This window comes from Poecile atricapillus, chromosome 20, assembly GCF_030490865.1.
Source record: "Poecile atricapillus isolate bPoeAtr1 chromosome 20, bPoeAtr1.hap1, whole genome shotgun sequence".
Classification (NCBI taxonomy): Eukaryota; Metazoa; Chordata; class Aves; order Passeriformes; family Paridae; genus Poecile; species Poecile atricapillus.
The window spans coordinates 10,547,276-10,573,332 of record NC_081268.1 but is presented as its reverse complement, the minus strand read 5'-3'; the positions used below and the strand labels follow the sequence as shown (position 1 = coordinate 10,573,332).

The 26,057-nt window shown below is 60.2% G+C and overlaps 4 protein-coding genes across 7 annotated transcripts in view; 3 read left to right on the top strand and 1 right to left on the bottom strand.

Moving 5' to 3' along the window:
• Positions 1-176: 176 nt before the first annotated feature.
• CYSRT1 (cysteine rich tail 1) lies at positions 177-2,516 on the top strand. Its single transcript, XM_058853653.1, has 2 exons — positions 177-390; positions 907-2,516. Exon 2 carries the CDS (start codon positions 956-958, stop codon positions 1,337-1,339), a length of 384 nt encoding a protein of 127 aa, XP_058709636.1. The 5' UTR covers positions 177-390; positions 907-955; the 3' UTR covers positions 1,340-2,516.
• A 4,032-nt stretch (positions 2,517-6,548) lies between these two features.
• Positions 6,549-7,049, top strand: RNF224 (ring finger protein 224). The gene has a single exon (XM_058854031.1). The coding sequence runs from the start codon at positions 6,549-6,551 to the stop codon at positions 7,047-7,049; it is 501 nt and encodes a 166-aa protein (XP_058710014.1).
• A 2,864-nt stretch (positions 7,050-9,913) lies between these two features.
• Positions 9,914-13,842, top strand: LRRC26 (leucine rich repeat containing 26). The gene is made up of 2 exons (XM_058853902.1): positions 9,914-10,710; positions 11,699-13,842. Exons 1-2 carry the CDS (start codon positions 10,164-10,166, stop codon positions 11,956-11,958), a joined length of 807 nt encoding a protein of 268 aa, XP_058709885.1. The 5' UTR covers positions 9,914-10,163; the 3' UTR covers positions 11,959-13,842.
• GRIN1 (glutamate ionotropic receptor NMDA type subunit 1) overlaps positions 13,842-26,057 on the bottom strand; it is a 39,166-nt gene continuing 26,950 nt past the window's right edge. The window contains exons 18-21 of one of the 4 annotated variants that reach the window (XM_058853903.1): positions 24,988-25,097; positions 23,850-23,995; positions 22,007-22,258; positions 13,842-15,328 (exon numbers count right to left, since the gene is read on the bottom strand). In XM_058853903.1, the coding sequence (XP_058709886.1) occupies positions 15,260-15,328; positions 22,007-22,258; positions 23,850-23,995; positions 24,988-25,097 (577 nt within the window). In that variant the 3' untranslated portion in view covers positions 13,842-15,259. Of the gene's footprint in view, positions 15,329-17,232; positions 18,436-21,156; positions 21,268-22,006; positions 22,259-23,849; positions 23,996-24,987; positions 25,098-26,057 lie in introns of those variants that run through there. The other 3 variants (XM_058853905.1, XM_058853904.1, XM_058853906.1) reach the window with 3 other exon arrangements.

Genomic DNA, 26,057 nt, shown 5'->3' with positions numbered 1-26,057 from the left:
TGCCTGCTGCCCAATGCCTCTGTCCAGTGCCCACCTCCCACTGCCCCCTACCCCTGTCCAGTGCCAAGAGTCCCTGTTCAGTTCTGGTCCCAGTGCCCCATGAGCAGTGTCCCTGTCCACTGCCCAGTGCCCAGTGTCCGGTGCCGGGTGTGGGTGCCCAGCTCCCTGCGGCTCCTGTGCCAGTGGCCGGTGGGCTGGGCTGCTCGGTGGGTGCTGGTGCCGGGCGGTGGGTGCCGGGTGTGGGGTGTTCTTGCCCCGGTCTCTCGGGGCTGGTCTGTCTGTCTGTCTGTCTGTCTCTGTCGCTCGGGGCGGCGCCGCCCGGGGCGGTCCGTGCAGGAGGAAGCGCAGCCGGGGCAGAGCGGCCCCGCAGCGGCCGGAGCCGCGCTCTCGGTGAGTACCGGGGGGATCGCTGCCCCCACCTTGTCCGTGTCCTCTCTGCTGCCCCCTGAGCCCCTTTCCCTGCCTGCCCCCCTTTTCCTCTGCACCCCCAGCCCTGATTCCCCGTCTCCCACCGCCTGCCCCGTCCCCAAGCCCTATCCCAACTGCCCTTGTCCTGTCCCATCTTCCCTCCGCCTCTCCGCTCCCCTGCACCCCCTTTCCTCCTGCTCTGTATCCCCCTAGAAGTTCTCACCCCACCCCACTGCCCTACCTGCACTCTGTGTCCCACTCAGCACCGCCTCCTGCCCCCCAATGCCCACCCCCTGCAGCCCCGCTCCTGCCTCCCCTCCTGGCTCTGCTGGCTCCATGTGTGCCTTGTGAGGGTCCCTTGGGGCTGGCAGGGGGTGGGGACCGCAGCTCTGCACCCCCAAACCAGTGGGGTCTGCCGGGGGTCCCTTGCCCTGCAGTAGGAACAACCCCAGCACTGACACCCCCACAGCCCGGGGTAACGGGGGCTGTGTCCCGCAGGGGGTGGGCAGTGCCAGCCAGGCCAGCTGTGCTCACAAGGGGCAGGGAGATGGATCGTGGAGTCACCGTGCAGAACCCCTACGCCAGCGTCAACATCCCACGGGAGCAGTTCCAGCAGAGCTTCATCACTCGCTACCTGAGCGATGAGCCCACCATCATCGCCAACCCCGCAGCCGTGCCCTCCCGTGGCAAGGAGGAGCAGCCAGACCTTGCTAACGGCTGGAACAGCCCAACCATCTCCACGGACAAGTCCTGGTCCCGTCCCTACAACCCCTACGCCAGCCTGAGGATGCCCAATGGGGACTCATCTGCCTCCTTCTACACCGTCACCCTGGACAAGGCACCCAAGGGCCAGGAGCAGGGGGCTGGCAGGCGGTGTGGCTGCTGCAGGTGCTGCTCCTGCTGCCCCAAGTGCTGCTGTGTCATCTCCTAAGGGCCCTCCCTGCACAGCCGGGATGTGCTGACCATGGGATGGGGCCAGGCCACGCCACAGAGACATGGCTGCTGCTTTGGGCAGCCCGGGAACTGCCCTGGCACCTGGCAGAGCTGGCACTGGCTGGACTGACACTGCTTACACGTGGGAACTCTGCAGCCAGATGTGCTGGTGATGGGCTCCTGCCAGGTGGGGCACGGGGCCCGGGAGCCCTGAGAATGATGTGTGCCAGGACAGATGGCACCAGGAAGTGACTGCACTGGAGATGGGGGAGCACTGTGAGCCTGCAATCCTGCACAGAGCCCCTGCCACCACCCCCGTGCTGGGAAACCTCCACCCTGGGAAGGTCTGGCCGGTGTCCACCTGCTCGTGGGTAGGTTTGGATGCTGGCAGCCCTGTGTGCATGGAGGACATCATTGTCACTGTCTTGGAGAAGTGGAGAGGAGCCAAGGACAAGGCTCCAGCTGGAACAGGGACCCACCTCCCCAGAAGTGATTCATCCCCCTTCCCACAGCATCAGGGGGATGCTGCTGGCACCCTGCACCACACTCCATCTGGATCCTGCTCCTCACCACACTGCCCATGGCACAGAGGGACAGAAACAGGAAAGACAGACAGCCAAAGCATGGCAGAGGTCTGGCTGTGCTCCAGGGCAGCACTGATGGCACAGCATGGATGTGGGCATTAACATCCTGGTGCCAGGAAACCTCCAGCCCCATTCTGTTCCTCCTGCCAGGCTTGTGGGGCGCTGGGCACAACCTCTTGTCCCTTCTGCATCCCAGGGACAGCTCCAGAGCAGAGGGCTGGCCCAGCTCCAGCAGTGGGGCAGCCCTGGGGCATTTTGCTGGGGATGCAGAGCCCCAGCATTCGCCTTTTGCAACTCCCTGGGCTTGGAGGAAGGCGGGAGGAGCCTGCGGGCTCTTCCCAGGGAGCTGGGGCGCCTCCAGGCTGGGCTGTCGGCTGGGGCTGCTGCCATCGACCTGGAACAAGCCTGCTGTTGTGCTGATGTCCCGCCGTGGTGCTGCCGTCCCTCCCTGGTGCTGGCGTCCCAGGGACAGCTGCTCTGCCAGGCGGCAGCGGCTGCACAACTGCCTGCTCTGCGGGAGCCGGGGCTTGGGAGGAGCGCCTGTGTTTGCAGATGACTCCAGGGTGCTGCAAATAAAATTACAGCCCTCTCCTGCCCTGCCAAGGTGTGCCTCTTTCCTCCACCCAAGCTTTTCTGGGATTCCCGTGTCACTTCTTGCTCGCTTGCTTTCCCTGGTGGGTGTGTAAGGGCAGTGCTAAAGTCTCCAGACCAGGCTTAACTCTTGCCCTGCTGGCTCGTGGCAGCAGCAGCTCGTGCTGAGCTCTTTGGCTGCTGCCTGGTGCCCCACTGCCAACCTGGGTCCAGCAGTGCCAACCTGGGTCCAGCAGTGCCAGCCTGGGTCCAGCAGTGCCAGCCTGGCTCCAGCAGTGCCAGCCTCGGTCCAGCAGTGCCAGCCTGGCTCCAGCAGTGCCCAGGCGTTCCTGCCTGTCTGGGGACACTGCCCAGCCCTGCCAGACTGTCCTGTCTGGAAAGACTTTGTCCTTGGGAGGGGCTGAGAAGGGCCTGCCAAAGGGAAGTTCCTGGCTGGGCCAGCTGGGTGGGCTCTGGGCCACTGCCCGGGCTGGCTGTGACCCCCCGGGAGTCCATCAGCAATGGGAGCCCACCATGGCTTGGAACTCGCCACTGCACCCCACAAGCACTGTGTGCCCGGCATTGTGTGGATGCCAGCACACAGACCCCCCTGGAAGCCCATCCCTCCTGAAATCCCAGGGTTATTCTGGGCTGGGCACAGGCTCATCCCGGTCCCTCCGGGCCGGTCCCAGGCGCTGTGCGGCGGCCGGGGGAGGCTGCCAGGGACACGGCCCCGCACAAGGAGCTCCCTGTTCTCTGCCCAGAGCGGCCGATCCGCCCCCGTTTCCTTTCGGGCGGCCCGGCCCGTGCGAGCCCCGGCTGCGGGACACGGACACGCGGCTTGGGGACGGCAAACTCTGGCCAAGGGTGTGCTGGGGCCCGGGCAGGACAGGGCAGGGCAGCATGAGCCGTGTGTCACCGCTGCCCTTCGCTCTGACTGGCCCCGGGGCCGTGCCAAGCGCGGCGGGAGCGGCCGGCGCTGCTGCCAGACACCGGGCAATGATTAAACTGCAGCGGCAGGGAACGGGGAGAGCAGGGGAGGGTGCAGTGCAGAGTCCCCTGGGTGCTCCCTGGCTGTGCTCACCCTCCCGAGGTGCCCAGGGGTGCAGGGGATTGTTCTGGGCCGCTGTCCCCTCCTGCCTCTGGAGCGTGGGTGGCGGAGCTCTGGCTCATCCCGATCAACCTTTGCTCTCCCGGAGGTGCCGCTCCCTCCCCGCGGTGCCGAAGGTCCCTGCAGCGCCCGGGGATGAGTTTAGGAACAGGAAAACACGTTTCTTATCCATGTGTGTCGCTGCTGATTGCAGATCTGCCTTCCCTGAGGGCAGACCTTACTGCTCCTCACAACTCCCTGAAAGGAGCTGTACTGAACTGAAGGTTCATCTCTTTTCCCAAGTAATAAGTGACAGGAAATGGCCTCAGGTTGTGCCAGGGGATAGGTTGGATATTAGGGAAAAACTTTCCACTGAAAGGGTTGTAAAGGCCTGGCACCGGCTTCCCAGGGCCGTGGCAGAGTCACCATCCCTGGAAGTGTTCAGAAAACGTGTTGATGTGGCAGCTGGGGACATGGTTAGTGCTGACCCTGGTGGTGGTGCTGGCCCGATATTGGACTCGATGATTTTAAAGATATTTTCTGATGTTAACTGTTCTATGATTCCCCGTTCCTGGCTCCAGGAGGGCTTTGGACAGGGCTCATGGTGTCAGCATGGCAGATGCACCGTCCCTGTGTCCCCTGCCCCAAACCCTGCCTGTGCTGTGCGGGGGTGCCCAGCAGAGGGGCTGTACAGGCAGGCACGGTGGTACCCCGGCATGCCAGGGCACAGCTGGATCCTGATCTGCCCAGTGTTCCAGCTGGGCCAATGGGTTTGACCAAAATCGGTGTCCCTGGCACAGCCCTGTCCCAAAGTGGCCCCACTGGCCTGTGCTTGCCATGCCTTGGGGTGCCATTGGGTGCCACCCCGTTGCCTGGGGGCCCGGGGGCACACACAGCCCATGTGCACTGCCTCGAGGAGCCTCTGGCAGGGCTGGACCAGGGTCCTGTCCCGGGATGTGTGTCCCAGAGGTGCTGCTCTGCTGGAGCTGCTCCCTGGCTCACAGGCACCAGTGTCAGGGGGTGAGCCCTTCTCTCAGTGACCCTGTGGGGATCTTCATTTCCAAAACCCCCAATTCCTTCTCTGAGGAGTGTTGGAAACACGAGCTGAGGGCTGCTGGTGAGGAGGCAGCACTGGAGAGCCGTGCCTGTCTCCCTGGCTGCTTCTGCCTGCAGTGGGAGCTGCTGCCCGCTCCTGCTCCACGCAGGAATGCTGCCGGGTGTCCTGGCTGTCCTGCCCTGCCTCCAGGATGGGCTTTTCTCCTCCCAGAGAAAAGGATCTGTCCCCGTACCACGCTCCCGTCTGCAGCCTGCAGCAGCCTCCGTGCCAGGGCTGTGACATCGCTGCTGGACCAGGGACAGCTGCGGGGACAGAGTCCTGCACTTCCCCAGCGCTGTCACCTCCCCTGGGTCCTGCACCTTGGGGTGTCCCCAGCCTGATGCATTGCTAACCCAGCCCCAACACCAGAGCCTGCAGCCCCCAGGGAAGGGCAGGGTCACCCCACCCCACACACCGGGCACTGCCAGCCCGGATCGGAGTGTCCCTGCACCAGTCCCAGCCCTGCCACCCCACCGTGCCCTCCCACTCCTGCCACAGCTGTCCCCGCAGCCCGGACCTGGGGATGTGTGGGCTGAAGCGCGATGGGGTCTCCGCTGGCCAACATCTGCCCAGATGTTCTCGGCTGGGGAGGCTGGCCCAGGACGTGGAGGACTCTGCTGCTGCTGCCCGGGTCCAGATGATATCCAACGTGCCCACGGTGGAGCCCAGAGCCCCCTGGCCTCACAGGGACAGCTCCGTCTGTTAGTGAAGCACAGGGTGATGGTTAATGACCATTCCTGGGCTTGGATTTCAGAATTCTTTGTTACCCGGGTGCCTGTAACCCAATCTCCCGGGCTTGGCTTCCCTGCAGCAGATCCAATAGCACCTGTCCCTGAAAGGTGAGCCCGTGCCCACTACCACGACCACTGGCAGCCACAGGGACCTGGCTGGCAGCTCAGCTCCCTGATGCTCCCCACAGAACTGCCACAGCCCCCCGGGACAGCACAGCCCTTCTGCTACCAACCCCGAGGCCCTGGGAAGCATCTCAGGACAGGTAGGGATGGGGTGACTGGGAGGAGGGGAGGAGAGGGGTACCCATGTGCACTAAAACCCTTGAGGTCACCTAAGGAAAGGGAACAGAGTCTTGGTGGCCTCCAGGAGAAGTTTGCAAATATTCTGGTGGGTACCAGATCCCACCTGAGGTGAGGCTGGATCCCCTCAGCCCCCTCCCCGTTTGTGCCCACCCTCTGCTGCCGACAGCTGTGCCAGCACAGCCCGGGGCTGGGCAGGAGTGGGGCTGTGCCTCTGCCTGGTCTGCAAGTGCTGCTCCCCAGCCCACCCAGGCACCTCACCCCTGCTCACCCCACGCTCCCCCAGCCCCAGGCTGCACCCTGAGCCCGAGGCTGCTGAGGTCTGGCCAACCCATGATCCCTGCAGAGCTCCCGGTGTGGCACCGGGACAAACACATCCCCCGTGGGTGCAGGGACAACGCAGAGCAGCGGCAGCTCCTCCTGCTCCTCCAGGCAGGGCTGGGCACGGCAGGCAGGGATGGATGACGGGCGGGGATGGATGTCGGGCGGGGATGGATGCAGGGCAGGGATGCAGGGCAGGGATGGATGTTGGGCAGGGATGTCGGGAAGGGATGGATGCCGGGCAGGGATGGATGTCGGGCGGGGATGGATGCAGGGCAGGGATGGATGTTGGGCAGGGATGTCGGGAAGGGATGGATGCAGGGCAGGGATGGATGTCGGGCAGGGATGTCGGGCAGGGATGGATGCCGGGCAGGGATGAATGTTAAGCAGGGATGCCGCTGCTCCTGGGAACCACCACACGGACTGGTCCCCACCTCTCCCACCCGTGGGGTGCACTCGGAGGTGACACCCACCCCCAGTCACGGCCTGACCCCTCCTGTCACCCCCTCCCCAGCATGTCCCAGGCCGGCGGCAGCCCCGGCCCGGAGGATTTGGAGCCTCGTGTCGGGGCTCACTCGCGCACCCCGAGCCGGGGCAGCCAGCGCGTCGAGTGCATCATCTGCTACTCCTCGTACGACCTGGGCGTGCGGCTGCCGCGGCGCCTGTACTGCGGCCACACGTTCTGCCAGGCGTGCCTGAAGCGCCTGGACGCGGTGAGCAACGAGCAGCGCTGGATCCCGTGCCCGCAGTGCCGCCAGAACACCCCCACGCCCCGCGGAGGGGTCACCATGCTCGACCTCGACCTCGCCACCTTCCTGGCCGTCAAGGCCGACAAGGAGCAGCCGCGGCCGGCCGGCAGGGCTCCCCCCGCTCCCAAGGGCTGCTGCAAGGAGCCCGCGGTGACCCAGCAGCCGGCGGGGCCGTGCCGAGAGCCCGGGACCCCCGCGCTGTTCCCCCGGCGCGGCTGCTGCCGGCTGTGCCTGTGCTGCGGGGTCACGGCCGCGCTGGAGAGCTGAGCTCCGGGACTGCTGCTGGGGACCTTTGCCGAGCCTCAGAGCCTCGTGTGGACTGCGGTGCTGGCGGACTAGCAGGGGCTTCAGCCCGGGCAGGGCTTTCCTGTCCGTCCCACCGGGATTTGGGGTGCGGCAGCGGGGGATGAAGATGCTATCGCGCCCTCATCCTGCCCATCTGGCCTGCTGGCTACTCAGAACCCTGGTCCGGCTGTCACAGACGTTCTCTGGTCCCCGAGCACGGCCTGGCCCGTGCCCGTTCCCCCGTGTGTGGCTCTGCAGCAAGGACAGGGGCACCGAGCATCCCCCGGGCAGGGGACGGGGCCCGGCACAGCGACACCGTGGGGCACCTCCAGCACCTTGAGAGCTCCACGTCTATTAAAGACATTTCTGTCCTGCTGGGCTGCACATCCTGATCGTGTTTGTCGGCAATCCTGGCCTGGGGCAAGCTCTGCCTGTGGCAGGTGAGGGGAGAAGTGACCTGCCCTGCTGGATTGCTGTGCTGGGAGTGTTTGCTCTGCTGGCCATTTGCATGAGAAATTTTGGCACTGGGATAGCAGGACGGTTGAAATTGAGGATGAGAGTTGTTAGGAAACCTCTAGTGTTGTTCCAGCTCCGGTGTGGGAGGAGAGCTGAGCTCAAGAGGCTCCTGCTTGGCCCCGTGCTCTGTGGCTCATGCCAGGTTTGGCTTTTCCTGCCTGACCTTTTCCTCTCACACAGGCACCCACAAACCCTGCTGCTGTTTTTCCACTTGTGCCCTGCTGCCTGCATGGCTTTCCCTGCTTTCCCTGCCTGACTCCAGACCAGGGTGCAAGGACACGAGACCAGGCAGCTGCTCTGGGTTAACAGGGGCCAAACTGGGAGTGCTGGGGTGCACAGGGTGGTACAGAAACAGCTCTTGGCCAGGGCTTGGTGTTGTCTGAGCAGCTCTTGCGGTTCTTCCTCAAGACCCATTTTTTGCCTCTGTTTTCCGTGTGATTTATGAGCTCTTGCAATACCCCAGCACCAGGAGCCCCCCAGGGCTGGGCAGGGGACCCCAGCCTGTGTCTCCTGGGGCTGGCAGGAATCTTGTGTCTCTTGGGCTGTCCTGGTGCTCACATGTTCCCTGTGCGGCCAGGGGACTCCACCAGCCACGGACAGCACCCACGGCTGCACAGAGCTCATGCACAGTTCTGCCACTTGGTGTCACCTGCCATAAAAGAGTTCCAGCTAAAACAGTCCCAGAAGAACAAACCTGGGGTGCCCCAGGGCAGACAGAGGTATGGTGTGGTTCAGAAATCCCGTGTGAGTCCTGCCTTGGACCTTTAATTACCTGGGAACATGTAAGAAATTAAAGCCTTCAAGGAATGGATAAAAGCTGGTGCTGAGTCCTAATGCACCTTCCCCTCTGTCTCCATTTCTCCCCAAAGACTCAGCCGTGGACGGTGGGAAGGGTGTGGGAAGGGTCCATCCCTCCCTGCAGAGGTGCCAGCAGCTCTGTGCTCAGCCCAGCACCTTTGGGTCCCAGCTTTCCCACAGAGCCCAAACCCACGGCTCTCTGTCCTTGTTTTTAACAGTGGTTTGGGTCATTTATGGCGTGAATGTTGCACTTGTCCCCTGAGTCCAGATGGATGCAGGCAGTGGGCAATGCAGCTCCTGAGGAGGAAGAGCATTTTAGGACAGGATTCCCTCAAAATCCATGTGTCCATATAGGCTTTGGCTGGGATGAGCTGGGGCTGCAGCTCCACATGGCAGCGGGTTTGTGCCCTTGCCCTGGGGCTGGGCTGGGCTGGAGGATTCCTGTGAATTATTTCCAGATGGGGATTAATGCAGCAAAGCGAGTTTGCTGCAGGATTGATAAACAAACCAAAGCTTCTCGGGATGCTATTATTAAACCTTCTGCCTGCTGCTTCTGTCCCAGATTTGGGAACATCCTGGCCTTGCTCTCAGGTGCAGCTGTGCCCTGCCTTGCTGCCCATCCAGCCCCTGGGCCGGGGGGCAGAGGGACAGGGATTCCTCTGGGACCGTGGCCACTGGGGTGCTGATGGATGTGAGTGGGGACAGTGTCCCTGCCCTGGGCTCCCAGTCTGGCTGGAAACGGGGTGAGGTGCTGCCAGCTGTGTCCCCTGCCACCCCTGATCCCCCTGAGCTGTGCCGGGGCAGTGGCACTGGGAGGTGACACCTCTCCTCAGCAGCCCTCAGCAGCTTTGAAGCGGGTGTAAACAGGGTGGAGGCAGACTTTGAGCCCCATGGAACTGGCACTGCCGTGACGAGGGGAGAGCAAACCAGTTTGGGGTGGCTGCAGCCCAGCCAGCTCAGCTTTGCTGTGCTTCTCACGGGGGGCTCCTGTGCCACCCTCCGTGTGCACACAGACGTGTTCCCCTTCTGGGAAGGAGAAAGGTGACCCGTGGCATCCAGTCCAGCCCTCCTCATCCTGGAATGGCTGCTGGTCTCCTGCATGGACAAGGGCTGGGCTCAGCAGGGTGGGCTGTGGTTCCCAGCACAGCTCCCCACTGAGGACCCCTGGGCACGGTGGGACAGCACGTGAGATGGGGTCAGACCTGCAAATGATATGATTTGGCCCAGTTGTGTTTTTTCCCAGTAACTCAGCCACTTATGGGGGTCCTGGGCCCATACACCCTTCTGTCCATGGCTTTTGAGGCAGCATGTCCGTGGGGGATGCCCCTGGCGAGGATGGAGGCTCAGAGGTGGATCTGGATTTGCTGATTTCCAGCTCTTCAGCCCACAGCACACACAAGCAGTTAATCCCAGGCCACGCAGAGTTGGCCGCTTACCTGGCTGGAGCGGTGCCTGGGGGAGGGAGGGACGCGGGCACGGTTCCACACCTTGCAGGGCAAGCATCACTGCAAAAATATTTGCTGAAAAAAGTGCAGCTCCACCCCGAGGAAAACCGGGTCCGGGAGCAGAGCCCCATTGAGGTTTGCAGCCGGGTGAGCAGGGGAATGAACACGAGTGACTGCAGGGAGCCGAGAGCTGCCCAGCGCCTCCGACCAGCACCGGCGGGCTCAGCCCAGGGCACCGGGCAGGGCCGGGGGGCTGGGCGAGGTGTGGGGCTCTAGAGAAGCTGTCCGTGACCCAGCTCAGCAGGGCAGGGAGCTCTCTGTGCCCCGGGGGGCAGCCATGGGCTGCTGGAGGCTCCCCGGCCCCGCGCTGGCCCTGCTGCTGCTGCTGCTGTGCCCCCCGCCCTCGCCAGCCTGCCCGGCCGCCTGCCACTGCTCCCCGGGACAGGTGGACTGCAGAGAGCGGGGCCTCCTCGAGGTGCCCTGGAGCCTCTCGACCAACACCAGCGCCCTGTGGCTCGGCTACAACTTCATCAGGGTGCTGGGGCCGCGCTCCTTCCCTCCGCTGCCGGGGCTGCGGCTGCTGAGCCTGGCGCACAACCGCCTGGAGCTGCTGCACAGCCACGCTCTGCTGGGGCTCGGGGAGCTGCAGGAGCTGGACCTCAGCCACAACCGCCTCACCCTGCTCACCCCCGACACCTTCCTGCCCCTCACCAGCCTGGCCACGCTCAACCTGGGCAGCAACAGGCTGGGGGAGCTGGAGCCCGGGGTGCCGGGCGCCCTGCCCCAGCTCCAAGCGCTTCTCCTGCAGGACAACCCCTGGGTGTGCAGCTGCGGCATCCTGCCCCTCTGGCGCTGGCTGAGCCACAACAGGGACAAAGTGCGAGGTGAGTGCCCAGAGGGCTGTGTCCTCCAGCCCCCACCTGCTCCGTGCTGGCTGCTCACCCTGCCAGGGCTGGGAGGGACCCAGAGCCCGGCTGCCAGCTCCCTGAGGGCTCGGCTGGTCAGCACCCTTGGGTGAGCTTCTCCAGAACCTGGCCTTAGGTCGTGCCAGCTCCTGCGTCTGCTCGGGTGGATACAGCCCTGGGTCTCAGCTGTGACCACGCTTTGATTCTGGTCACCAGCAGGGATGGCCTGGAGAGGAGCTGGGCAATGTCCCAGTGCTGTCCCCAGCAGTGGCACCAGTCCTGCCACCTGGCACCTGAGGGAGCAAGTGGAGCCTGTGTGTCAGGGTGCACATCACTGCTGGCCCCTCCAGGGTGCAGCGCTTTCAGTGCCTTCCCCAAAGCCTTCATGAACCTGGTTCTCATCCTGCATTTCTTCCCCCATGACCCTCAGTGAAAGACAGCTCTGCCAGCACAGTCTTTCCCACCACTGCTGCCCTCTCCTGCTTGCTTCCAGCTTGCATGTGTGACTGCACTTGTGCTGGCTGGGACCTCCTGTGGTGTCTCCAGGCTGGCTGCTCACTGCTCCCCACATCTGTGTTCTGGGAGCCAGTCCCTCCCCCTTGCTGCCCCACCTGCCATCCTGCCCCAAACCCATCTTCCTGTGCCCCCTCCAGCACTGTGCCCACCTCCCATCCCATCCCATCCCATCCCATCCCATCCCATCCCATCCCATCCCATCCCATCCCATCCCATCCCATCCCATCCCATCCCATCCCATCCCATCCCATCCCATCCCATCCCATCCCACCCCACACAGGTGACTCCTGAACCTCACTGTTCCCCCTCTGTAGCTGGGCATGGGTGATGTTGGTGACCCTGGCCCTTGTCCTGCTGCCCTGGTCTCCTCCATCCCGTGCATCCTGCCATCCCCCTGTCCTTGGCCCCTGCCTTGCCCAGTGTTCCCTCCAGCACCGCTTTTCTCTTCCAGAGAAGAGTTTGCTTCTCTGCAGAGTTCCGGAGCAGCTGAACAAGTATCCGATCATGGCCTTTGGGGAGGAGTCCTTCAGGCAGTGCCAGGAGAGCTCGCTGTCCCCCCAGCACTACATCGCCTTCTTCATCATTGGGCCCTTCTCCTTCATCGCCAGCATCTTCTTCTGTACCGTGCTGGGCTCGCTCGTGGTGTTCTACCACAGCCTGCGCCGGGAATCCCACTGCTGGAGGAGACCCCACGTCTGCAGGGTGCACTGAGGGGCTCAGCCAGGCTCTGTCCTGGCCTCCATCCACGCCCCTCTCCAGTGGCCTGCACCCACCTGCTGCAAACTCACCCCTGTGGACCAGCGAGAGGAAGTTCTGTTCCTGGAATTGCTTTAGGTTTTCTCAGAGTCCCCCAAGATGGTGCCAGGGGGGAGCAGCCTCCAGCTCAGCTCCCTGAAGGGCACAGACTGACCACGAATGCTCTCAGTGTTTTGGGAAGGTCCCCAAAGCCACCCTCAGATCTGCATATTCCCTTCCTGGGGGCATTCAGGTGATCCTGCTCCCCTCATCCTGCCCCCTGTGCTGCCCAGTCCCCTCAGTGTGGGTTTAGGATGCCCCATATGCCTCACGGTGCCTTTAGGTGCAGCCTGGGAGTCCCTGTGTGTGTCCCAGGACACATCACATCCCTCTTGGTGCCTTTCAGGCCACCCCAGGAGTCCCCATTTGCCTTTTGGTGCAGCCCAGGAGCCTCTGTGTGCCTTTCAGTTTGCTCCTTGGGCCCTTTGGTGCCCCCTGCACCTCTGGCTGCCTTCAGTGACCCCAGCAGCCTCAGTGCTTCCTTCTGTGCCCTCAGAACTCCTTGGCTTGGTGTTTCCTGCACCCAAGTGCCATGTTTGGTTTCTGTGTCCTGGCAGGCATTGCTTTCCTCTCAGTGTACCCCAGAGCTCTCCCTATGCCCCCCTATACCTGAAGACCTCTGGATGCTTTGGAGCATCCCAAAGCCTTCACGGGGCTCTCAGACCATCCCAGACCTTCCAGAGTGCTGCCCAAGGACAGGGCAGCCTGCAGAAAGATCCTTTTGATAGTTTTTTTCCATTGAGTCAGGAATGCTGGTGCTGAGAAGGCTCAGCCAGCAAGGTCTAGGGTGAGGCTGAAGTTCAGGGTGAGGGCCAGGAAGAGCCTTGAGCTGCCACTGATGTGGTTCAGCAGAGGAGCTGCCAAGGGATGGGTGAGGCTGCAGTGGTTTCTCCCTCCACAGCTTTTCCCTAGGCCACAGCTCATCCCAAGGAAAGGTGTAGGGTTAGCTCAGTGCTGGGAGTGGGGACAAACAGGCCCTTTACAGCAGCCCTGGCTGCTGCCTCACCTCCCATCACCCACAAAACGAGGCTGGGGCTGCCCCTGCACCTCCCTGTCCTGCTCCTTCCCTTTCCTGTGGAAATGCTGCTGGAAATGCTTCGTGAGCATGCTGGGAGATGGCCTGGAAAGATCTGGAGCTGTGCTGCAGGCAAAGCAACAAGCTGGGGTGACAAAAAACATCTTTCAAGGAAAAACAACAGCCCTTTCTGGCCTGATCTCTTACCTGCTGCAAGGAGATCAGAGCCACAATGAGATGCTGTGACCACCAGGCTTGTTCACTCCATTTCCTGCCCGTGCAAGAACTGGGACCTGCCAGGGATGTGGCAGGAGTCAGAGCATCAGTAAATCACACAGAAATAAACCAAGTGTCACCTCAGTGGTGGCTTGCTCCCATGTTTATTTTCAAGGGAGAAACCAGCCCCGTGTGCTGCTCCAGGGCCAGATTCCTTCCCCCTCCTCTCCCGTGGGGCAGGGGCTGTTTTTACCCCACATGGAGGTGGGACAGGGCCAGCTGCCCTGGTGCTGCTGTTTGCAGGGCCGGTGTCCCCCCCTGGCTGTGCAGGCTCTGTCACCTGAGTATCCCAGAATGGGGATGCCCTTTCCCTCCCAGTCTCCGCTCTATCCCCTGGCCTTCCTCCCTGCTGGTTTCTTCATCCCCTCCTGTCCCTCCACTGTTTGCAGACCCTGCCACAGGCTTGGGTGAGGCTCTGATTCACTACAGGGTTCCCTGCCAGCTTTGCCAGAAGTCAGAGACAGAAAGAGGCACACAGCTCTGGAATAAATCACTTCATGATCCAGTCTAGACTTTACTGAGCTCTTGCAAAAACTTGGTATTAATGTAACATTGACGTATAAAGTAGAATGGGTCCGATTTCTCATCTGGAGCTAATGAACTGATGGAGCCACAGCAGTCAGTGGGACGATGCTCAGCTGCCATGTGAAAATCCTGCCCTGGGGGGCAGCCTGGGCAGGGGCAGGCAGTTCGTGCCGCTGGGTACCACGTTGCAGGCGGGTTTTCCTGCAGATGGGATGCGATGCTGCCCGTCCAGAGCTGCTCACCCCCGCTGCCTCCGCCCACGGGAGCTGCTCAGGGTGGGCGTGCGGGCCCGGGGAAGGGGGTGCGGGGTGCGACGGGCTCAGCCTGGCTCGTTCGGTTCCCTTCTCCCGAACTGGGATCTGCTTTCCACGTCTCCAGGTTGAGGCGGATGGAGCGCCGTGAGCTGGGGCTTCAGGGCTGCCGCGGGAGCTGCTGCGAGCTGGAGCCGCAGGTGAGGGTGGCAGGGGAGCCGCCAGGGCCGGCCGTGCTGCCCTGAGCCAGCCTGGGCACCGCAGCGGGGCACCGCAGAGAGCAGCCCGCAGCATCTCTCCTTGCATTGCTGGTGCTGAGGCAGTGTGGAGCTGGGGTAGAGGTCAGTGCAACCATCCAGAGCCATTTTCCGTGGAGAATTCCTGGCCAGGAGAGCTGCTGTGTGAGTGCTACATGCTGGCCGTGGCCAGGTCCTGGGGATGTGTTCTGTGCAGGAGAGGAGGGAGCCGGGGTGGCACCGCAGGGCTCCGCAGGTCGCGGTCAGCACAGGGGCGAGGGCTGCGGCCGGACCACGGCCAGGGACCGAGTCACAGGCACGGCAGGGAAGGGAGGAGGGCCCGTCCCCTGCAGGGAGCAGAGCGCACATCCTCCAGCCCCTGCTGCAGACCGCAGGGTCGGCACAGCAGGAACCTGTGCCCGACCTGCCGCACCAGGAGCTGGCTGCTCCAGCTGCTCAGGACCGTGGGCACGGAGCCCTCCAGGCGGTGGGAGACGTCTGAGGGCTGCGTGTGCTCAGAAGGCTGCAGTCTGTGAGGTGAAGCACGCGTTTGTGGTCTGGCACCAGCTCTTCCCTGCTACCATGGGAGAGCAGGCACCGTGTGCCTTCTGCAGTCCTTCCCCCTCGCATGGAGCCAGCCGGTGGCAATTCTGATTATCGTGGCACTGTTTGGAAGCAATTATCTCTGTACAGTGAAGTCCAAACCTTGTCCTGGTCCTGCCGTGCTTCCTGGGGCACGAGCATGGCAGCAGGCTTAGGAAGGGAGGGGGATATACAATGGAGTCACTGTGTATGGATGAAGGATGCTTTCCTCCCATCTCACCCAGAAGAACCCATCAGTGTCCCTGGAAAGGCAGTCCTGGCTGTGCCTTCCTACTGTGTTGGGCAAGGACTGATGGCCCTCGGGGAGAAGGTCACACCACAGTGCTGACTGAGGGGTCGGAGAGGTTGAGCTGGCCAGTGATGTCGGTGGGGTGATACTGCTGCAACACACAAATAGACAGACAAGGAGAAAGAAGTGTTAGGCAGTTCTGGCACTCGTCCCCGCTGTGACTCCTATCCCATGTGTCCCTACAGGATATCCCCTGGGAGTGAAGCGACGCCCTGAGAGCTGCTGCTGGCTGAGGTCCCCTTCCCAGTGCCATCCACGCTTGTGCAGAGGTCACTGCTGACGCTCTCCAAGCACCCTGGAGCTGGGCAGAGGGGACACCAGGAGCGTGGTGCAGCTTCTGCAGAGCGTGGCTGCCACGTCACCCGCTGAACCAGGCCCTCTCTGCTCTGGGAGGGCTACAAAACAAAGCCTGTGACTCATCAGCCCAGCCCACGCCTGAACCTGTGTTTGGAGGGTCTGGCTGGGTTTTGGCACTCTCTGGTGCCAGATCAAGCTGTGCTTTGAGGCCAGGGCATTTCACCTCCTTGCTTGAATGACCCTGCCGTGACTATCCCTTCATGCAGGTGAGATGTGTGGTGTGGTTGACTCGTGATAAAGTGTGGCGTTGATTGCTAATGTGAAAGTACGGCCTGTGTTGGGATTGTGGCCTGGATTGGGGGTTCTGAGCTCCTTCCAGATGTGGGGGCTTGTCATGGGAGGGGCCATGGGAGAGCCCTCCCCTGCTGCAGTCCCATCAGCAAGTAGGGGGCAGAGCAGAAATACCCACCAATGGGCAAGAAAAAAAAGTCCTTCCTCCCCAGGCAGGAATTTACAGCTGGGCAGTTATTTCCTCCCTTTCTCCTTCCACACTCCCTTCCTCTCCCAGCTCCACTCTCCTAACTCCAAACCCTGGCCTGGAAGCCCAGTCCAGCCCTGCTGTGGGAGCAGGTGGCCCGGAGCATCCTGTGCCGCTCTGTGCGCTCCTGATCCGGTGCCAGGGCAGGAAAGGGTCCCTGTGGGTCTCGTGTACCGCAGCACAGACCCTCTCCAGTGACATTTTCCCAGCCCCTGCACCACCCTGCTCAGGAGGGTTGATGTTTTGAGGGGCTCCAGGGGGGCTCCTCGGTGACAGATTTCACCTGCCCCGCTTTGGTCGATGGTGGCCGTGGCCTTCGCGGCGCTGCCGGCAGCTCTGGCACTGTGGCTACCCTGTGTGCTGCACACCCTGCCTCCTGCCACCCCCCGAGCCTGGCGTGGGCTCCTCGGGGCTGCCCTGCCCAGCCCGGCTTTGTGCTCCCCTCGGCGGAGCCGCTGGGGCAGGGCCGGGAGCCAGAGCGCTCCCGTCTCCCCGGGACCGCGCTGGGGACACCCGCGGGGTCACCTCGCCACTTCGGCCACTGCCAGGATTCCAATGGAGCCTCTGGGAATGCCTGGCCACGGCCTTGCCTTGCTAAGGGACAACAGCTTGGCCATCACCCACTGGCAGAGAGCGGCCAAGGGCATCCCGGTGTCACTCTGCTGCCCTGGGGGAGCTTTTTGTGGCTATTCATCAGCGCACCAAAAAACACCCCTCTCTCCCAAAATCGGGCGCAGCCACCCCCTCCTGGTGAAAAATTTGGATTCCAGCTAAATGCAGTTATTTCCATGGCAGAGCTGCTGGGAGGTGTGAAAAGCTCGTGGGATGGGGCTTGATTCCCCCAGGGAGGAGAGGTGACTGGGAAAGGGGAGAGGCTGGTGACTCACTGGTGGAGGAGAAGGAGGAACTGGAGATACAAAAATGAACAGGTAGAAGAAAGGTCCTTTGTTAAACACCCTGCCTGATGTGAGGGGGGTGGAAGAAGGAGAGTGTGCCTGTGTGAGTGTGTGTGCCTCGGTGCTCGTGTGGCTGCTGTGGTGGTGTAGCAGGGCAGGCTGGGGCCTTCTGGCCTCTCTGCACAGCTCTGGGGGTGGGAAACACTAAAACAACCAAGCAAAATGGGCAATCTGGCCAGAAAAATTAAAATACAAGAGCATGGCTTTTGATTTGAAAGCATATCTCCTCCAATCACAGAGTTATCACAGGGTAACATTCTCATTTACTTTTTTTTTTTTTCTGTGTAAAGTTCATGCATGCAATTTTTAATAATAAAAATTAAAATTAAAACAAAAAAGGAAAATAAAAAAAAAAAGCAAGAAAACGGTCATATCAAAACTATGTTAAAGTAGGACTAATGCTAGAAGCACATATCAGTAATTTAGGGCAAATTATGTTACAGGGATGGTGCAATAATCCCCAAACCAAACATTATAAAGCCAAGAAATTAATCAATATTAACCGTAGAAGAGACTCAAACATGTTAAGGTATGGAAGTGAAGTGAAGGCACCAAAAACTTTAAATGACAACCAGGAAGAAAATATAGACAAGAACTTAATGTCTTTAAAAATGACTTCAACCTAACTGGGCTCATATGGTAGTCCCTGGCTGGTGGAAGATTTTCTGGAAGAACTTTGGTTTGTTGTTGTGGGTTGCTTTTTTTTTCAATTAAAAATTAGGATTCCAGCTAAATGCGATCTTGCTGTAGAAAATATCAACTTCCCTTTAGGTAAAAAAAAAAAAAAAAAAAGAAAAAAGAAAAAAAGAAAAAAAAAAAAGTTGTCTTTGACCTTACTTTTGGTTCTTTTGGGCCAAAAACTAGGCTCTTTCTCAGCCAAGAAGCATTTGGCTTTGGGACAGCTGATCCTTCACTGAAAAGGTGACCTTTTCCAGGAAGCCCCTCGGTTGTGGCCCAGCCGTGGCACCGTGCCCACGGGGCAGCGCCGGCCGTGGCGGGGCGGTGCCGCGGGGCGCGTGTCACTGTGCCTGGGGCTGGCAGGGTGGCTCTGCGGGGGCTAAGGGGCCTGGGCACCTCCACACGGGTCTGTACGCAATGTGCCGGCTCGGAGGTGTCTGTGTGGTTTATGCGTCTCACATGGCGTCTGTGGGGTTGCAGTATCGTGGGTGGCTGCGATGGATGGCAACGTCAGCTCTGCCAGTGCTACTCGAGTTGCAGGAGCTGCCTATGGGGAACACATGCATCTCCTCCTGGGGCGGTGGGGATGATGTGCCGCGGAGAGGCTGTGCAGCTCGGGTGATGGTGGGCGCTAGGACGTTCAGAGTGGGGTGGAAGCTTCCCAGGGCTGTCTTGGCTCCATGGTGCCAGCCTGTCTCTCTGGCACTCCTGAGGGACCATTCTGCAGGGCTGCAGAGCAGAATCCATTTTTAAAACTCCCGACAACGGAAAGGAAAGAAGCAAGGCCACCAGGTCTGCGTCTTTCGGTCGCTAGCCAGGAGAGCCCGTGGGGCTGGGGTCGGCCTGGCCTTCCAGCCCCACGGGCTCTCCAGCCTTGCCCATCTAAGACCTGGTGTGGGCCTGCAGCTCTGCTGAGCATCATGAAACAGAGCACCTCGCTGCTTTCTCGTCTTTACAAGGACCCCAGGCAACGTGCCCCAGCATGCTATGGACTCATGGGGCCTTCCAGCAGGAGGGCGTTGGGGTCTCTGAGCCGGGGCTGCTGCACGGAAGTGGAGGTCACCCAGCACAGGCTGTGACATGAGCTGGTGGCAGCACCCCGCTGCTGCTGGCTGCTCACCCCACAGAGCAGCCAGCAGGTCTGCCCAACATCACCACAAAGCTCGCTCCACCACGGACCTCCTGCAATAGCTGCTAGCCTCCAGCTTGGCCACGTTGGCTTGGATGTTCACCCCATTGGCCTGTTCTTCACCCAGCTAGCCCATTTCCCTGGGGAATGTGTCCTGGGACCCTGGCCATGGCAGCCCACGGCAGGCAGAGCACTGTGACAGGCTTCTGAGCAGTGGGGAATAATGGACCATCTTCTGGGATCAGTGGGGTCATCTCTCTCCACAATTTGCCCATGGACAATGTGCCAGGAAGAGCGTGACTGGGACCCAAGCATGGGGAGCCCTGTGTTGTGCTGGACCCCAGTGTGTGTGGCAAGGGGAGGGAAGAGCTCCATTGCCCATCCATGGTGCAGGTGGGCCCTGGACCTGCTCAGCTCAGGGCTCTGGGGTGCTCCTGGCATGGGGCAGAGAGGGCGGTGGGCTGGTTGGTGTAGGATGGATGCCACACCATGGAGCCGGATCAAGAAGGAGCAATATGGGAGGTATTATATTTCTGCCCCATTTCTCCTGGATTCTCCCCCTCTCCTCTGCTTACCGGTGGCACTGGTTCCCCCAGGTGCTCAGGGCACCATCCTGATGCTGCTGTCCCAGGACAGGACCCCTTGGTTTCCTAATTGTGGAGTGGCTCAAACACAACAGAACATGGGGCTCCACTCAGCACATGAAGATCTTTCTGCCAATTTTTCTCCCCTCTGTTTTCTGTGCATTCCACTTGTCCCTCCTCCTCCTCCTCACTCTTGCACCACTCCCTGCACCACCCAGCCCATCTCTGTCTCCTCTGCCCCGGTCACGGCTCAGGCCACAAAGACACCGAGCCCTGTGACCTCCCTGCAGAGCTGCTCAGGGGTGCAGCAGTGGGGAGAGGGGAGCCCAGGCATGGGGCCATTTCTGGGACAAGGTGCCCCCCAGGGAGCACAGGAGGTGACAGGGATGCCCGTCTTCCCCGTGGGACACAGAGGATGAGTGTGGCTGTTCCCCCCATGACTTCCAGCCTTCGAGGTGACAGTGAGAGGAGCACTTTGTGTGAGATGGTGGCAGTCGAGCCCGGCCGAGGGCTCAGCTGTCCCCAGGGCCGCGTTCCAGGGGTGCTCCAGGAGCTTCTTGGTATGGAGCCTGCGCTGGTGTCAAAGGCAGCCTCCTCCATTCCTCACACACAGCCGTGGCCCCGAGACCCCCTGCCATACCACATGCTGTCCCCGAGGCGCCCAAGCCTGCGGCTGGGGACGGGCCACCCCGCCACGGGGGCCACATCTCCCCCCGCTGCCACCGTCCCCCCGTCCCCGCTGCGCCTCGGGCAGCCTGGCGGGGACCTGGCGTGAGGAACCCCAGGCACAAACCCGCCGGTCGCCCCGGGGAGGGGATTTTGGCCAGCCCGTCGCGCCAGGAGGTCGGGCAGCAGAACGCAGCGGGCGCTGCCACACGAGACAACAGAGTAGCCACAGTGCAGAGTGTCATACAACAGACGGCGACATGCAGAGGGACACGGCTCAGTCCGACAGACCAACAGCCCAACCTGACGCTGAAGTGTCTGAAGCTCCAGCACGAGCAGACACGTTTGCACATTTTGGAAACAGCTGGATTTAGAGGCAGCAATTTGGAAATTTTCTCTGGTTATGTGAGAGCAGCGGAAAACACGAGTTTGAACCAAGGCTGGGTCTTTAACAACCTCCTCTTTGGAGCCTTTTCATCTCTTTTCTAGAGCTGCATTACTGCTGACGATAACCAGAGACAGCTGTCACTCCTGTGCGAGGACTATTCCGAATGCTAATTGTCACAAACAAAAATCACATGTAGAGAGTGTGACACGCATGGCTCTTGGTGAGGTGACACGGTGCCCAAATTAAATCGGGGTGATTGTTTTTAGGCATACAATGACAAACAGGTACAGGAACACTTAGGAACAGAAAAATAAAAATAAAAAAAGAAAAAGAAAAAATGTCATCAGTTTCAAGAGGTCAGCACCGGTAAGGTGAGCGAAGCACAGAGAGGAACATCAGAAATCATCCAGGCAAAAAGAAAACAAAAAAACAAAACAAAAACTCGGTTGCATCTCCCAACTCATCACAGGACTCCAAGCCACCTCCTGCCTGCCCTCCAGGATCCCAGCATCCTTTCAGGTACACGGGATGACTGACTCACTGACTGACTGACTGACTGGTGACGAACATGAGCTATGCATGTACACTGGCAGCTTCGGGATGGGTGTGTGGCAGTCGATGGGATGGCAGAAGAGAGAAAGAGAGAGAAAGAGAGAGGGCAGAATTGTTCTTCTTCCTCTTACCGTATCCTTGGAGGACCTACGTCTCTTGAAGCTGGAGGCCAGGGTGGAGGTGATGGACCTAAAAGTGGCTTTCTTTTTAGGGTCAGGTTCTGCTCTACCACTTTTTCTATCCTAAAATGAATATGTATAAGTAATTAGATCTCTAGTGTGTTGTTGGAAACTCTAAATCTATTTGAATACTGCCCCATGTCATGGCCTTCATTTGGGTGAGAAAGCTACTGGAGGTGTTCTGCCACTCCCAGTCCTCCAAGGGCCTCCGTGACCCACAGCTACGGCACAGCCACCACACTGCTACAGCTACGGGGACCAGCCTCGCCTCTGGAGCGCTGGGAACCCCTCTGGGAAGGAGCCCTGCTCTCCTGGTGTCTGCAGCCAGGCCGGCACAGCTGACCTCGCTTCCTGGGGATGCTCTGCCTGGCGCCCTGCCCCTCGCTTCCACCGCTAGCCTGGCTGGACGCAGACGTGAGATGCTGCACCTACCACTTAAAAAAAAAAGTGCTCAGGGCCTTTTCTGAGGCTGAATCCTAGCGCCACAAGAGAGAGAGAGGACTGCATTGAAAGAGAAGTCATTGTATGAATATTCTGTAAAAAAAAAAATGTGTTCAAAAATTCAAATGATGCAGTTGTGCAAAGCCGAACGTGGTTGTTGGTGGTGGTTTGGTTTGTTTTCCAAAGTAAAACAGGCTAAAAAACAAAAAGGAAACTGGAAGAAAAAGAAAATTGAAATTAAAAATACAAAGGAAAAGAAAGGGAGGAAGCAAAGCGTTAGTGCCATGATGTCGTCGGGTCGGGATGAACTCAAAGAGAAACAGAACTGAAAGATGTAGGCGTTGGAGTTAGCGAGTCGGACCTGGTTGGCGCAGGCTGGGAGCACCAGCCGCCATGGTGCGGGGGCCGCGGGCCGGGGGGCCCGGCCGCGCTCGGCGCCGGGCGCTGGCAACGAGTCCTCCCCAATTGCTTTGGTGCCAATGAGTGTGACCTTTCCGACGGGGGACGGAGTGACCAGGTCTGGCTCTGCTACCGCACGGGGGTAACCAAAATGTATCCCGCTGGTGCGTAGAGCATGCTCGGGGATACATTTGCTCCTCCTTCTCAGTTCTCTCTTTTGCGGACATGCACAAACGGAAAGGAAAGCAAGATGAATGGAATGAAATGTCTTTTTCTTCCATGGCATCTCAGGAAATAGCCATGGCAAAACTGTGATCCCAAAAACCATTATTTTTGTTTGTTCGTTTTAACAAATAAATCTTTCCACTTGCCTACCTTCTAGCAATGTACCAGATACTAGTGCTCTGACGTTTCCTCCTGTGGAAAAGTCTTACAATGTCAAACGGCTCTTTACCATGAGGCTGTTTACCCCCACAGGGCAGCATGCTTTGCTCACAGTCCCACAGACTCTGCCCAAGGACCCAGTGCAGTATTTTCTAGAAGGTTGGCAAGTGAAAAATGGCAGTGCGACTAGTGTGCTCTGTCCCAGCAGCCTTAACCCCCTCGGTGCTGCTGCTTTTTGGAAGCAAAGGAAAAAAAAGGAAAAAAAAGGAGAAAAAAAATTGAGAAATGGCTTTTCCGAGACTCTTTCCGGTGAACTGAACCCAGCGAGCTCTCAGGATACAGCAGCCCGGCCTCCTGCTCCCCTCGCTGCTCTCGGGCCACCCGGGCAGCCCCCCCGCAGCCCCGGCCAGCGCTGCTCCCTGGGGCCCCGGCCGGGCTCCCCGAGGTCCCCGAGCCTCCTCCTCTCTCTTTGCTCCACTGGCTCTGCTCCCAGCAGCAGTGTCCTTTAGTCACCTAAAGGAGCTCTTGCTCTTTGAACGCCGCTGTGCTTCCCCGAGGGAAAAACCACACAGAGCCTCCAGCTGCCCTACACTGGGGTCAGGGGCACCGTGGGGCTCGGCCCCAAAAGCAGCAGGGAAGGAAAGTGTGAGGCTGGTGGCCCACAGATGTGCCCATGGCTCAATGTCACTGCCAAGCACCTCTGACCCTCCTGCGCATCCCTGCCCGAGCGGCACAGAGATGTTCCAGGAGCAGGAGAAGCCTGGGAGAGCAACAGCCCCACGAGAGGAGACCAAGGGAGCCACGGCACTGACAGGGACTGGCACTGCTGGCTCCTGCGTGGGGAAATGTCCTTGTCTCCAAAGGACAAGAGCACGCACCACCTCATTTTGGAGTCGGTCCTGGGTACGGCAAGGGCTACCGTGCTGCTGTGGAGCAGGCAGGGGAGGGGAGGAAATGGAAGCCATCCCTGGAGCATTCCTCCACCTGAGCACCGGGCAGGGATGGGCAGTGGCAGCAGGTTGACCCTCCCATCTGCTGGAGAGCACGGCCAGAGCCGGGCAGCAGAGCAGAACCTGCCAAGGAGCCGTGCTGGCACTGCCTGCCCAGCCAGGGCAAGGTGTGGCTCTGGCACCTGGCCCCCACCAGAGCAAATCCCCATCCCCAGCTCCACTGGGGCTGTTCTGGGCCAGGCCTCTGCCCTGTTGGAGCTTTGCTGGGAGAGACAGAGTCGGGCAGGGGCAGCTCCCGGGGAAAAGACGGGGACACCACCCTACAGCTTGACACCAGTAATGCCCAGCTGGAGCTACTGGGGGTGGGGGACAGAGGGCCCCATGCTAATCCACAGCTCTGCATTCACTGATTTGGTGAAGGAATGGAAAACGCACCTGGTGGAGATTTGCTCTAAAAACGGTTTGTCCTACCTGCAGGTTTTTCCTCCACACATTAACGGCCGCGAACGCCAGCTGCATCTGCTTCCTCCGCGCATCCTTATGCCTTTTGTAAGCTATCTCTATGAATATTAAAAATATCCCGGCAACAATACCTCCAGCCACCAGCATAAACACACCTGAAATAAGCAGGAAAGTTACAGAGGGCAGTGGAAATTGCAACATGACCCCTCATTTCCTCTGCATCATGCTCAGTGATGGGAGCATCTGCCAACCCGGGGTCCCCCCACCATCTCCCCGCAGTCCTGGAGCACTGGGAGGGGAACACAGCCTGGGCACCTGAGGGATGTCAGTGCCAGCTCTGGGGGCACTGAGCTGCAGTGATGCTGGCGACAGACACGGCCAGCCCCAGGGCAGACCCCCCTTCCCCAGGACTGTGGGGCTGTTTGCACCAGAACCCAACCCTGGTGCTCCAGTTTGGCTCGCCAGGAAGCACAGCCATGCACAGAGCTCTGTGCTGTCCTTGGATGCTGCAACCCTCGGGGATGACATTTCTGAAGTGGTGTCTGAGGAGATGGAGCAGAATGCCCCTTTCTCCATTGCCTGTAACCCAGACAGCAGTGCCAGCCTCATCCCTCAGCACTGCATTGTTTGCTGTAGGACCAGCAGCACCACCTCAGTGCAAAGGGACAGCCTGTCCTGGGCTTCTCACAGTCTTTGCAAGAGGAAAACCCCCCTGTGTCAATTATCCTTGTCCTGGCCCTGCCCAGGGCTCCTCAGGACTGGGGGGTGCCCCTCCTGCAGCAGGGTTCTCCCTCGAAGTGCTGCTCTCCTCTCTGCACTGGTGCCAGCTCTGATTGCACTGCCAGCTGCAGTTTGGCCAGAGGAGGGGAGCCTTGCTCACACCACAGCCTTGCTCACACCACAGCCTTGCTCACACCACAGTGACCCCACTGGCAAGAAGGGAACCCAGGGAAGGTGGGGGAAGCTTTGTGGAACTGCTCTGAACAAGGTGGGAATGGAGCCCACCTCAGCAGCCTCCCAGCACTAGGAAAGCACAAACCCAGAAGCAGCAGGAATTTGGCCTGAGAGGAAAGCCCCAGAGAGGAGAATGTGTTGAGTAAAAGCGGGCTACCCAGCCAAGGGGGAGAAAGAGGTTTGCAGAACAAACCTGCCATATTTTCAAAGGTGAGTGTTGCTGGGGCATTGCTACGGGAATCACACTCTTGATACCTCACCCAAGTCTTGTCCAAATCCTCCATGAAGCCGTTCTCATGGGACCTGGAAGCACAAGGAGACAGGACAGGGCAGTCACTGGGGACAAAGGCAGCTGGGGCACACTCTGTGCCTCTGTGCCCTCCATCCTGGCACTCTGTGCTTGCCTGCAGCCTAGCAGCACAGGAACATGCTGGCTGTGAGTGCTGCTCTGGGGCAGCGCTTGCTGCCAAAAGAGCCACATGTAAGCCATGGGAAGGTGTGTTCCCAAGGAAGGATGGAGCTGGCAGTGCTCCGAGAGCTCTTGGAGAAGGCTGCAGGGAGTGGACATGAACCACATCTCCCACTTCCCTCCTGCATGGCTCCTCCACCTGCCAGGGCCACCTGGAGCCCAGGCAGTGATGGAGCCCAGTCCTTTCTGGTGACCCCCAGCACCCTCTGGTCAGGGCACTGCTGCCTGGCAGCTCCCTGCACTGCACACTGAGGGTTGGAACACCCCAGCATCTTCCTCCCTCTTCTTCCTGGTATTCCCCCAGCACCTTCCTGGGCCACCTGTAGCCCTGGGCTTCCCCATCCTCTCCAAGGAGGACACCGAGGCCTCTTCAGGCTTCTCATGTGGCTGTCCCAAATCCCATCTGTCCTGCTGCCACCCATCACCGTGTTAAGACCATCCCACAGACAGGGTCCATGGCTCCCTACATCACCCTGGCTCCTGCCCACCTTCCACATCCTGCCCACTCTCTCTCAGCCCATTCACCTCCGCATCTTGGGCAGGACCCTGCTGGTTCCTGACCATGTCTCTTCTAAAAGGAATCTCCCCAGGGCTCCCTCCCCTCACTTGCTGCTTTCCAGCTGCCTGTTCCTTCACTGTGACATTTCTCTGCAATGGGTGAGGCATTTCCAAAGTAACACAAGGAAATCCCTCTTCACCCATAACATCAGTCTGACTTGTGACACCCCACACTGCAGGTTAGTGCTGCTGTAAAAGCCTTGGACTCAGAGGGGGTCCTGATGTACCCCTGTGTA

Coding starts and splice junctions, on each gene's coding strand:
- LRRC26 (XM_058853902.1), top strand. CDS start 10,164: ATGGGCTGCTGGAGGCTCCCCGGCCCCGCGCTGGCCCTGCTGCTGCTG. Junction 10,711..11,698: donor CAACAGGGACAAAGTGCGAG/GTGAGTGCCCAG, acceptor TTTCTCTTCCAG/AGAAGAGTTTGCTTCTCTGC.
- RNF224 (XM_058854031.1), top strand. CDS start 6,549: ATGTCCCAGGCCGGCGGCAGCCCCGGCCCGGAGGATTTGGAGCCTCGT.
- CYSRT1 (XM_058853653.1), top strand. CDS start 956: ATGGATCGTGGAGTCACCGTGCAGAACCCCTACGCCAGCGTCAACATC.